This window comes from Alligator mississippiensis, chromosome 8 (assembly GCF_030867095.1).
Source record: "Alligator mississippiensis isolate rAllMis1 chromosome 8, rAllMis1, whole genome shotgun sequence".
Lineage (NCBI taxonomy): Eukaryota > Metazoa > Chordata > Crocodylia > Alligatoridae > Alligator > Alligator mississippiensis.
In genome coordinates, this window is record NC_081831.1 from 23,617,236 (window position 1) to 23,628,511 (window position 11,276).

The 11,276-nt window shown below is 54.8% G+C and overlaps 1 protein-coding gene and 1 long non-coding RNA gene across 16 annotated transcripts in view; one reads left to right on the top strand and one right to left on the bottom strand.

Annotated features, from left to right (window-relative positions):
- The window catches only part of DNM2 (dynamin 2), a 52,805-nt gene that overhangs the window by 7,040 nt on the left and 34,489 nt on the right, over window positions 1–11,276 (bottom strand). For 7 of the 13 annotated variants that reach the window (XM_006265580.4, XM_059732350.1, XM_006265581.4 and 4 more), the window contains 5 exons: window positions 6,873–6,986; window positions 2,873–2,982; window positions 1,468–1,579; window positions 794–958; window positions 134–369 (listed from right to left, as the gene is read on the bottom strand). In XM_006265580.4, the coding sequence (XP_006265642.1) occupies window positions 134–369; window positions 794–958; window positions 1,468–1,579; window positions 2,873–2,982; window positions 6,873–6,986 (737 nt within the window). Of the gene's footprint in view, window positions 1–133; window positions 370–793; window positions 962–1,467; window positions 1,580–2,872; window positions 2,983–6,872; window positions 6,987–10,109; window positions 10,140–11,276 lie in introns of all 13 variants that reach the window. The other 6 variants (XM_059732349.1, XM_059732347.1, XM_059732345.1 and 3 more) reach the window with 3 other exon arrangements.
- Window positions 3,864–4,914, top strand: LOC109282849 (uncharacterized). 3 transcript variants are annotated; one of them, XR_002089875.2, is made up of 2 exons: window positions 3,864–4,340; window positions 4,813–4,914. It is a non-coding gene; the product is annotated as an uncharacterized LOC109282849 (long non-coding RNA). The 3 variants fall into 3 exon arrangements; XR_002089873.2 differs by having other exon boundaries at window positions 3,864–4,326; window positions 4,744–4,914; XR_002089874.2 differs by having other exon boundaries at window positions 3,864–4,326.

Genomic DNA, 11,276 nt, shown 5'->3' on the forward strand with positions numbered 1-11,276 from the left:
AGGCCATCAGTCTCTCAAGGGAGGAAGCCACAAAGCAATAGCCACCCCCCCCATGACTCTGGCATCAGGCACCACTGAGCTCACAGTACACTGTGTCACTTGTTCTAGCCCCTGCCTCCTCAGGCAACCAGACCTGTGCCCACTGCTCCCGGTCTGCAGCCATGTATCATCCACAGGGGGTGGGACAGGTGTGGAGATCGTGCTGGTGCTGATGTCGCCAATGATATTCAAGGCCTCCTTGAGGGCATGGTACATGCGCAGCATGTCATCCCTGCGCTGGGCCTGGTCGGCTGACTCCTCCATCAGGCTGTTCTGGTCGGCAGACGAGTACAGGTAGGCCAGCAGCTCTGAGTGAATGAAGTCCTTGGTCTGTGTGGGGCAGCAAGAAGATGATGAAGGTGCAGATGTCGTGACACTGAATGGGGCTGAAGCCAGGGAGCTGGGAAGCCAGGACACCTGGGTTCTATCCCCAGTACTGGTCTACAGTTAAGCCTCTAGAGACACTGGGTTACAGTCACCCCATTAGTGCTACTGCTAGCCTGAAACCAAACCAGGAATCAACCCCATCATGTGGAGCTTTACAGTCAAGGGCTCGTCAGGACTCTGGCCCCAGGTGCAGAGACCTGACTCTGGTGCCTGAAGGGTTAACATCGCCCCCCACAGAATATCACCGTAGGCACATGCTCTAGGGGGGAACCCCCACAGCCAAGATGCTCCCTGCACCCCCCTCCCCCAAATGCAGGAACCCCATGTGTGCTGTGCAAGGCCTGGGCAACAGGGCTGGGGCACTCACATTGTTAATCATGAGGTGCATTATGGTCTTTGGCATGAGGTCACGGATGGACTTATTGATGATGCCCACATAGGAGTCAACAAGGTTGCGGATGGTCTCCACCTGCCGCTCCAGCTGTGGGTCCATGGAGAAGGTGTTCTCTTGGACGCCGTCCTCGTTCTCAGTCTGCTCAGGTATACAAAGGTGCCACACATTACCTTGGGGATCTCCTGGCTGGGGGGGCAGGTGCTTCCAAACAGACGAACATGGGGAGATGGGCAAAGGGAGAGCAGACTTGTGCCCATCATTGCAAAAGGCATCATCTCACCAGTTGCCTCTATGCAGACACTTACAGATAACCCTCAAGGTTGGGGATGGCAACACATCCAACCTTTGGGCCAAAGGCTCCTGCTCCCCTGCCCTTGCCAGCTGGCACTGGATGAGATTCATTCAACATGTGAACCTAAGTCCCATGCTTTGGCAAGGTGTCATGTCCTTGCTTGCAGCCATGCAAGATGGAGAATCCATCCCCAGCCCTATGGACTCCCTCCCACAGGGAACTGCTAAAGGTCTACTCTAACAGGCATGCCAGTGACACGAGAGGCTGCTACCAGCAGCCACTGAGCTGGCCTCAAATTCATGCAACCTTAGTGGCCTGTTTCAGAAGAGATTGAGGAGTCAAAATGAACGTTTACTTGGTCTTTCTCAGGGTAGACGCCGGCCCGGAGGAAGGAGGCTTTCCAGCTGTCCACGTCTTCCTGGGAGTCACAGGCCAGCTCAATCTGACGGAGATCTTTATAGACATTCCTGCCAGAAAAAGACACAGAGTGAGAACCCAGACTGGGCATGCTGGGCTGGGAAGCTTGGCCCTACCCCAGCACACAGCAGCAAAGATACAGCCAGCAAGACAGTGCCATGTGTTACTCCAGTTGGCTTGGGAGGCAAAGCACTACAAGGAAGGACACTACTCGTGCAAGTCCTCAAGCCACAAAGCCAGAAATCTCTTCAGAAAGTCCATGTAAACCAGGGCAGCCTTCCCTTCCTGCTGAAAGAATCCTCCTCATCAGGCCACAGCTACTTCCCGTGCTTGAGAACAGCCCCCTGAGCAGAGAGGAAGGTAGATGCCTTCTCCTAGTGGAGGCAAGCAGGGCTCTGGACTCAGGACAGACCAGCTGGCCTCTCAGGTGATGGCCAGTTCAACAATTAACTGGAAGCAATGCAATAACAAGGCTGCATCTCCCCAGAAAGCTGATGACAGCCAAGAAGGGTGAGCTGCCCCTTCCAACTCCAATACCGAGACTGATGTCTGTAGTTAAGCATGGACAGTGAAGGCAAGGAGAAGGCCTGGGGTCTGTACAGCCTGCTCTGGGTGACAGCCTATACTGGGGAGGGCCCCAATGAGACAGAAGGGGAGAGCAAAGGGGCTCAATAATCCATGGGCTACCAACTCCATTAAGTCAGGTCACATTTGCTTGCTACTCTGATTTACAGTAGATGGTACTACCTGCAACTGTTAATGCTGAGTGCTAGGTGGTTGCAGGTAGTACCTTCTACCTGGGTGCTGGGTAGTGGATAAATAACCTGGCAACATCTAGACTGCCAATGGCTTCAGGCAGAAGTGCACCTTAGACAGTAGTCATCTTACCTCTAATGGAGGAAATGCCACCATGAGGTTGTGGAACTGTGGTCCACTGCATGATGGTAGACTGGGCTCTTAACACGGGTTGGCAGCCAGTCTAGGAGCAGAGCCCCAATAAATAGGCAAATAAACAATTTCCTTTGTTCTGGCCACCCCTGCATCCAATCTGGTTCCAAATGTACTGACACCTACCTTTCTTCTGGACTAAAGCAGGAAGGCCAGGAGGGGGACACTGCTGCATGCGAAAATCAGTGTCTCCATATACACTGCCCAGGCTTTTGAGCCCTGGAAACATCACTCCAGCTTTGCTTTATCTTTCAAAGATGTTCAAAGAGCTGATGCCTCACTTGGCACAATTTTACTGTCTTGTGAGACAGACAGATGCCTACTACTACTGGCTCCATCAGAAGAGCTGCCCCAGGCAAGGTCCTAAGGAGGTCTGTGTGTCCCCTTTCTTTTACCTTTGCTCTGTATTAAAGATGGCGAAGACATGCTTGTTTGACATGAAGCCTTTCTCCACGTCCCGGATTTTCAGGTTATCCAAAGGCAACATGTATTTCTTCTCCTTTTCCTAAAGGGGGGTGGGGGTGGGAAATGCAGACGAGTCAACAGGGTGTTAGAACCAGGAGGTAAGTTTCCCAATCCAACATCTGTCAGCTAGTACAAGTACAACTCATCAATTCTCAATCTAGACCCATCTTCAAACCAGCTTGGACCCAGCTTGACTGCAGGGGTCAGGTTCTGTACCAATGGCCAAAAGCAGGTAGCCACAGGGGTTCATCTATCCTGGTACCTGCTCTCTAAGACTGTCTAGCAGCATTGTTGAATCTTTGGCATCTGGTTACCTATCCTCTCCACTGGAAATTCCATCTGCTGCATGGGGACTTGTGTGTGAAGCTTCTACTGTGCCCAGTGCCCTCAAGGACCATCCCCTCCAAGCCTCCTGCCCTATGTCCTTCCTGTCTACAAAAAGGCACCACAATGGAGCCTTGTGGCTGCCTGGGAAAACAATTCCCTCACTCCAGGCACTGAGAGGCCCTCGCCCAATGCCAGCTGCAGCACAGCTGTAGATCTGCTCTGGCCTGTAATGTCTGTGCTTTGATGACGGATGGGCCAGCTTTCAACGGGAGCACTCATTCCTGGCATGTGGCATGGATGCCTCCTTCCCCTCCCTGCTGCTGGTCCCTCTCAGAACAGGGTGCTGGGGTTGGGGGGGAGGGATGCCAGGCTGAGGAAACCGGCAGGAAGGAGGTTGAGATGAAGCAGGACTGAGGGGCCACCCTGCTGCTGAGTACCACATCTGGAATTGCTTAGGGACTTTGGCTCCAGATGCTGCATTCACGCGGGCCCCAGAAAGAGAGGGAGGGAGAGAGTGACGTTCTCCTTTGTGGAGGCCACAGACCTAAACCCTCCTCCCGGCCGCCCCCGCCGCCCCACACTCCTCTGCACCATTTCCTGAAAAGCCCACGGCACTTCCAGCTGGGATGCAGCCGCCGTTGCTGCCACGTCAGAAGAGACAAAGCAGCTTCCTCGCATTCAGGAGAATCTCCCCCAGTTAACAAACCCGAGGAGGAGGCCGGGAGGAGGGAGGGGGGGGGAAGAGAAGACACCCCTGGGGCTGCCCGGGAGCAGAGTCCAGCCCAGCCTGCCCAGTGTTCAGACTACCTGTTCAGGAGCATATGAAGTTGTACAGTAGTCTGCACATTGGTTAGATCGGGCTTGGCATAGCGACGCCTTGGCAGCAGCTGGGGAGACCCAGGTAAGGTGGGCAGTGCTGGGCTTCACTCCTCCTCCTCCCTTCTATCATCAGCCCCTGCTTCCAGCCCAGGAGCAAACTCTTCCCTCCATGTTTGCCACCAGCTGGACACAGCCAGATGCCCAAGCGCTTGTGGCTGCCCAGCTTCCCTGGTGGGAGGTGAGCACAGAAACGTATGCTGCTTTTGTTTCCCACTTTCCCCCCCACCTCACCCCACCCCCAAGACCTGGTTTCAAGGAAGTTTTTCCACGGCTGTGGGCAGCTGGGTGCTTTCTGGATGCTCTTTGCAGGCAGCGGCTCTTCTAATGCCACCGGGGGGGGGGGGGGGGGGCCGGCCAGCCACGCGCATGCTGGGGGAGCACAATTTCTGCTTGCTGAACACAAGAGCCTCATTCATCTGCAGCTTGCTGGTTCTCATTACCCACCACAGAGGGGCCAGACAGGCAGCCCCAGAGAGGCCTCCCCACAGGAAACAGGCTGCCATGGCTGGGGAGAAGAGGGGGCAGGGAAGGGGTGGGGGAGAACTGATCAGCCCAATGTGTTTCCTTCCTTTTTTTTTTTTTTTTTTTTTTAAAGGAGGTAGATTAAGGGGGTCTTGATCTAGATTTACAGCCCCTGTGCTAAGAAGAGGTTCAATCTTTGCAGCTTGCACTGAAGATCCAGGACGCGAACAGAGGGAGCATGGGGGCTGCCTCCAGATACTAAAGCTGTATGGCCACTCAGAGAAAATAAAACTTCTGCTAACATCTCCTTTTCTCCAAGCTGGGTGCCTAGAGATTGCGTGTGGGCGGCTCGTGGCATTCCACCCAACCGCCGCCTCTTGCCACCCAGCCCTGGCGTCACACAGACCCACCAGCCTCTGGTGGGGAGGCCAGTGATGTGGGGGAGGAAGACAACATTTTCAGACTGTGGGGGTGGGAGCGTGGAAAGCTTCAAGGCAGCAGGTCTACTACAAATACTGAGGAGTGGTGCTGGGAGATCCCTCATCAGGCCCTGAGAAAAGGGCTGGGTAAGGGTTATGTGCTCTGTCTGTCTGGAGCAGGGGTCTGCAGTCAGACCCATGGCAGGCGTCTTCCCCATGGGCATGAAGATTCAGTTCAGTCTGCACCAAGACCTGCCAGCCCAGAATTAACAAAACCTTCCTTAGGACAACGTGAGGCTCAGGCCAGAGTGGGGCGGAGTGACTCAGGGTGGTGCCACAGGCAGTGGAGGAGAACATGAGGCCCAGGTTCTACTCCCAGCCCTGCTGAGTAACGCTGGGTAAGTGTTTCCCTGTGCCTCAGTTTCCCCAGCTGTAGGAGAGGACTAAAGGTACCACCGTCCCTTGGTAAGTGCAAGAACTGGGTACTGCACAGCGCTGAGGTACATCCCTCTGGTTTGATGGGCTTACCCCAAAAACAGTGCTTTATTATTGGGTGGGGGAGGGATAGTGTGAATTACAGTAGGTCTAATTAAATTCCAGTCTCAAGGTACTCAGCAGCACCCCCATTTGTAAGTACCAGGGGGTGTGGGGGGAAAGCTGCTTTGGGATGCCGATATCTGAGATATGCAGGAGTTTTATAGAGCAGCCAGTCTGCCAGGGCTCAAGCAGCTAAGACAACCTTTGCGCCTGGGATCCTATGCCTCTCCATGACCCTACGGCTCTGCTGATGGGGAAGGGCCTGTCCCTGACATCCAAGAGCCCCTTGGGATCCTGGCCAAAATCAGACCCGAACTCCTGGGATGCTGGGATTCCCGAGGGTGGTCAAGCTGCATTTCCCACTGGCCCCACTGCAGCAACAGCATGTCTGCACCCCACCCCCAGCATGCCAGGCCTTGGCTCTGCTACACCCAGGCAGCTGGGTCTTGTCAGACCCCACTTGTCAGTATCCTGCTCTTTATCTGCTGTTTACACAAACCCAAGCTCTCAAGGGACCTCCGGAGCCACGGAACTAACTGGCTGGGGGGATGCACGGGGAGTCTCGGCAGCAGCTGAAAGAATGGTGTGCCCAACCCCATGTCCCAAACACACACTGATGTGAGAGGATGACTAGAAGGGGGTGGGGGGCAGAGTCCAGAGCAGCTGAGCCTGCTGGCTTGAGACCCTGATGCTCCTCTAACCCAACCAAGCACCCACAGGCATTACTTTGGGGCCAGTGGAGCTGCAGCACCACAAGAGGGGTCAAGAGTTCAGTGCACATGTGCCCAGCTCTGCCAGCCTGAGAGGGGTCAAGAGTTCAGTGCACATGTGTGCCCCTCTAAGGCTGGAGGAAAGCCAAGCTAAGCAGCTTTTGAGGCAGGGTGGCTTCTCTGGGTTCCTCAGCTCCTGCCCTGTGCATTTGAAAACAGGGGGCAATAGCAGATGACCAGCCAATGCCATCCGTGCAGGGAGGGCAGAATCTCAGCTGGATCCTGCCATGGATAGAGCATGGGCATACCCTGTTCCAGAAGAAAACCCTGGTGTATCCCAACACAAGAATGTGAAACCAGGGGCCCTTAGATCCTGGTGCCCCAATCCTAAGCCACTGCAACAAGGGCATAAGCTGCCATCCAACCCCAGAGGTCTCAGTGGCAGCTGGCTGAGCTGGTCTTGATGCCAGTAAGTGCCAACAGTCAACAGCCACAGAGCCTGCCCCAACTGCAGAGCTCAAAGCCTGAGTGACAGCCACCCCCTCTGATGGCAGGGCCTGTTTTGGAGGTGCCTGCCCAGCCACTGTGACACATACCTCCTCATCTTTGTACCAGGACAGTGACTCAGCCGTCAGCACAAACCAATACTCCTTAGAGCCCCCTTTCATGATGCTGATGTTGTTGATCGTCAGCCAGCCCCTGCGGATCACCTGGAAGAAAGATGAAAGGAGTGGGAAAACGGAGAAAGGCAGTGAGGCCACGGCTACCGAAGGCAAGATCCCTCTAGCAGGAAAGGAAGCGTGGGGCCATCTCTGGCAACCCGGTAGGGATCGACCAGAGTTTAATGTCATCAGCAGCCAGAGACCTCACCCACGTGCATTTCCTAGATGCCCTTTCCACCAAAGCTAGACACCTGAAGCAGGGAGGGTGGGAGCCCCCACAATGCCCACACTAGCTTGTCAAGCATTGCTCCCCCTAGCACAGAGATGCTATTGGAATCACGGGCCAGGCCCACCCTGGCTCCTGTCAGGAGAGAGAGGAAAAAATCAGCACTTGCATCTCAAAGAGCTCCCCATGCTAGCCTGGGCCCCACCACAGCCAGCTTTGCAGGTAGGAATCCAAGGAGAGATTAAGAAAAGAACAGGCCTGCCCAGAAACATTACCATCTCTGCCATCTCCAGCTGTCTGTTCAGGTCAAGGGGCTACTGGAGGGAAACCTGGAGCAGAGAGGCTCAGGGAGCCTCTGTACAGCATATACATGGCCTAGCTGTGGCCTAGAGGCATTTCTGCCACCAGGCTCCCAAGGCTACAGAAAAACAGTGCAGGCGAGCTGCAAATCCAGCTCAGGCAGGGAGCAACAAGAGTTGCTACAATGTGGTTGAGTGTAGAGGACTGGGCAATTCAAGGCCTTCCAGGTGCTACTTGACAGCAAGGCAGAGACCCAGTGAAGAGAAGCCAGGAAGGGGTCACTACTTCCAGGACAGGGCCCCTTTACAGCTCCCTGTGATGACACAGCCTGCCCAGGAATGGCTGGAAAAATGCTGGAGCTGGCCAGGATGGAGCCTTGTGCATCTTAACCATCCAATTCCAGACCTTTGTCTCTAGCTGCAGCATGGGTTGCACTGTGCTCTTAGGACTGGTTGCTAGGAAGCCTGGGATAAAACAACCCCAAGGTTGCCTCCCCACTCCCCTCAAGGGCTGGGTGTGGAGCACACAATGGCAACAGACAGGTTCAGGGCACCAACACACTGAAGCAGCTGCCAAAGCCTCACTGCAAGCAGACAACGAGGATGCGCTGCCCTGCCCTGCCCTGGGCTTTGCGTGGCAGCTGGCTTAAGCCATGCAGGGAAAAGCACTTCCTGTCCCAAACTAATAGGGGAAATTGGGGTTCCAGCCCCTCCTGGTGATCAGTCTCCCTGGCCTGAAGTTGGTGCTTCTCCATGAACTGTTAAGAGAGAATGGGGAAGCATCCACAGCTAGTCTCTTGCACTACAGCACCCACAAGGGTTTTTGGCAAAGAGGCAAAGTGGTTATGGTCTTCTCAGAGCCAAGGAGAGAGGATGGAGCCTGCCTCAGAGAAGGCCCCCGAGTACTGCTCAGGCCCACAGAGCCCGCACAGGCAGCTTCCTAATCACCACATGCTGAAGCCAATAGAGACCATGTCTGTAAGGAAGGGATTTCTCCAGGGGAACAGTCTTTGTGGAGCAGCTTCCTAGCCAAGGATCCCTTAGGGAGATCAACAGCACCAGAAGCCTCAGCCTGCGACTTGATGTGCATTGCCTTCAGCAACCAGCTAGGAAATATCCTGAAGCCTTTGAGGCAATTGCAGCCAGCTTGCGGGGGATGCTCTGGGATGATGCTGGAAGCTGGAGCTGTCATTAACGCCATTCTCCAAATGAGCTGATTGCGCTATGACAAATGATAGCTTTGAGGGGCTAGCAAGTGGCTTGTTTCTCAGCCTCCGAGGGAGCCAGGTCCCACCTTCAGAGATGCTGAGGGCACTCCACCAGCTCTGAGGGGAGCACAGAGGACATCCACCAGCATGATAGCACCATCTAGCTCAAATGTTTGCTTGGTCCATGGTGGCCTTGGGGACCCTTCCCAGGGGACAGGGATGGGAACCCATCTCAAGGAAGAGAAGGAGGGACAGGACAAAGGGAAGAGAGACCCTTTGTTACTCTCAAAGGGAGAGAAATGGCTTCCTGTTCCAATCAGGACATTTCCCAGAGCCCTGTGCATGCCTCAGCACCATTAAACTATTGACAAGCTCTTTGGATGCAGTGAGGACCCTTCAGCTTGGATCAGATTTATCCTTATTGGGGCCATAGCGTGACATCTCCCCTCAAGTTTAATCCCAGGATATTGATCCTGGAATCCTGGCTTCTGCTAGATCCCTCCCTGAAATATCTAACAGTCTAGGGCTTCTCACCAAGGCAACTCAGGAATAGAACACACTTCCCGGCAGCTAACAGGTTCAGTCAACTCGGTCTCCCCTAGTAGGGGCCTAGCACTTAACAGGAAACCGATTACAAGGCATCACAGCCCCCTGTGTCAACACATGCCTGGTCATTCCAGAGATGACAGTCCCTAGATGCTAGGGGACTGCTCTGAGGCCTGTCACAATGAACCTGGAGCCCCTGTGCACATCCTCTGCTTCAGAAAAGTGCCGGGGATCCCTCCACAACAGGCAAGCAAGGCCCAAGTCTTGCAGCCAGCCAGACTGCAGTAGTTAGATGGAGGTCTGGGACTGGAGGTCTGGGACTAAAGCCTTGGCTGCCAGCCCAAGGGCCCTGGTGCCAGGCCCACAGAGCACTCTGGTTGCTCTAGCCAAATGCTACACATTAGTATCATCACACAGGTTAGTCAGGCAGACACTGGGGACAGCACTCTGCACAGGGCGATGTTTGATTGGGGAGTCAGTCCAAAGCAGGGAACAGGTGGGAGCGGGGGGCAGATAGCCCATGTTACACAGAAAGGGGTTAGACATATACACCAGCTTTTGGGAATTGTTATGGCTTGTACAGGAACCACCGGACAGCAGCGAGAGAGACCAGAGCTCAGGCCTGGAAATCTGACTGAAGCGAGACATGGGCTCGCATTAGTTCTAGTGCCGCGATTAGTGGGCGAGAGAGGAGGAGGAGGTCGAGGGGGTCAAATTCACACCAGGATGGGTCTCTGTTGCTGGGACCCTCCCTCAAGGGTCTCGCTCTCAAAGCTACTCCGGTAGCTACTGCCACAGAAGCCATGACAAAAAGGTCACACATGTTACACGCATACACAGAATACAGTGCACTGACGGGCGCAGGCGGCTAGAGCTAGAACTTAACTCATACAGATTTTCTGGCGAAGGGAAGGAAGGACCCCTGAAATCAAGACGGCAGAAAGGAAACTGAGGTTAAGGTGTCGCTCCCTCCCAAGTCACCCCAATTTGAGACCCGATTTCCACTGGACAGCAAAATTTGAAGTAAATTTGGATTTAAAGGAACAGAGGCAGGAGAATGGGCACAAGGCAGCTGAGAGGGTCTGAGCAGAGGCTCTGAAGGGCACCTGGAGTCGAAGCACAGAGTGCAGAGAGAAGGATGGAGGCAGGGTGGGCCAGAGTAGGAGGCTGAGCTGCAGAGCTAGAAGCTACTGCACAGGGAAGCCAGGCTGAAGGGGTTAACTGGGCTTGGTAGGAAGGCAGCAATTAGCAGCCTGGGGGACAAGAGGACCAGAAGCCAGGCTTCTCAGCCAGTAACTCTCCAGTTCTGGAGAAAACCCTTAGGGGAAGGGGGCCATATGCATGTGTGGGTAACAGGGGAACAAAGTTGCTGCAGCTCGTAAGGCTGGATATGAACAAGAAAGCAAGGAAGCAGGAAGATGGGGAGGTGACACTTAATTCTGGGGGTCTGGGAACATGCCAATACAATGCCAGCTTTGCTCCCAATTTGCTAGGGGACCCCTAACCACTATGTTATAGTGGGTGAAATGAGGCAGGGGTGAGGGGGCAGGTTGAGGCCACATGGTGCCAACGGCAGAAGCACAGAGCCCAAGAAGTTCCTTTAAAGACTTGCCAGAAGCAGCATGGTGTCAATCAGGAAGGCTAGGGCCTCTCCCTGGCCCTCTGCACTATTCTGAATCCACAGCGGCCAGGGCCCTGGCTCAGAGCTCTCCCTTCCCATCGCCACAGCACAATCACGCTCTCACAGCCAGCGATGGACAACCGGCCTCGGGAGACCAGGACGGAAGGGGACAGGCAGGCCCTCGGGAGGATTCCCAGTCTCTGTGGGACACAGCAGGGAGAATGGAAGCGTCTGGACTTTCAGGCCGGGGTGGGGGGGAAGCATACGATTGATGCCTGCAATGCTGACGACAGGTGGGAAGGAGCTGCCCTGAGGTCTAGAGAGCCCATCGAGCCCTGTTCTCTGCTAGTTGGCCTCAACGCAACCCTGTTTCTGCTGGAGTCACCCAGGCAAGCTGTGGTTGGGCTCATTCTGCCTTCCTCCTGTGAGGACATCATA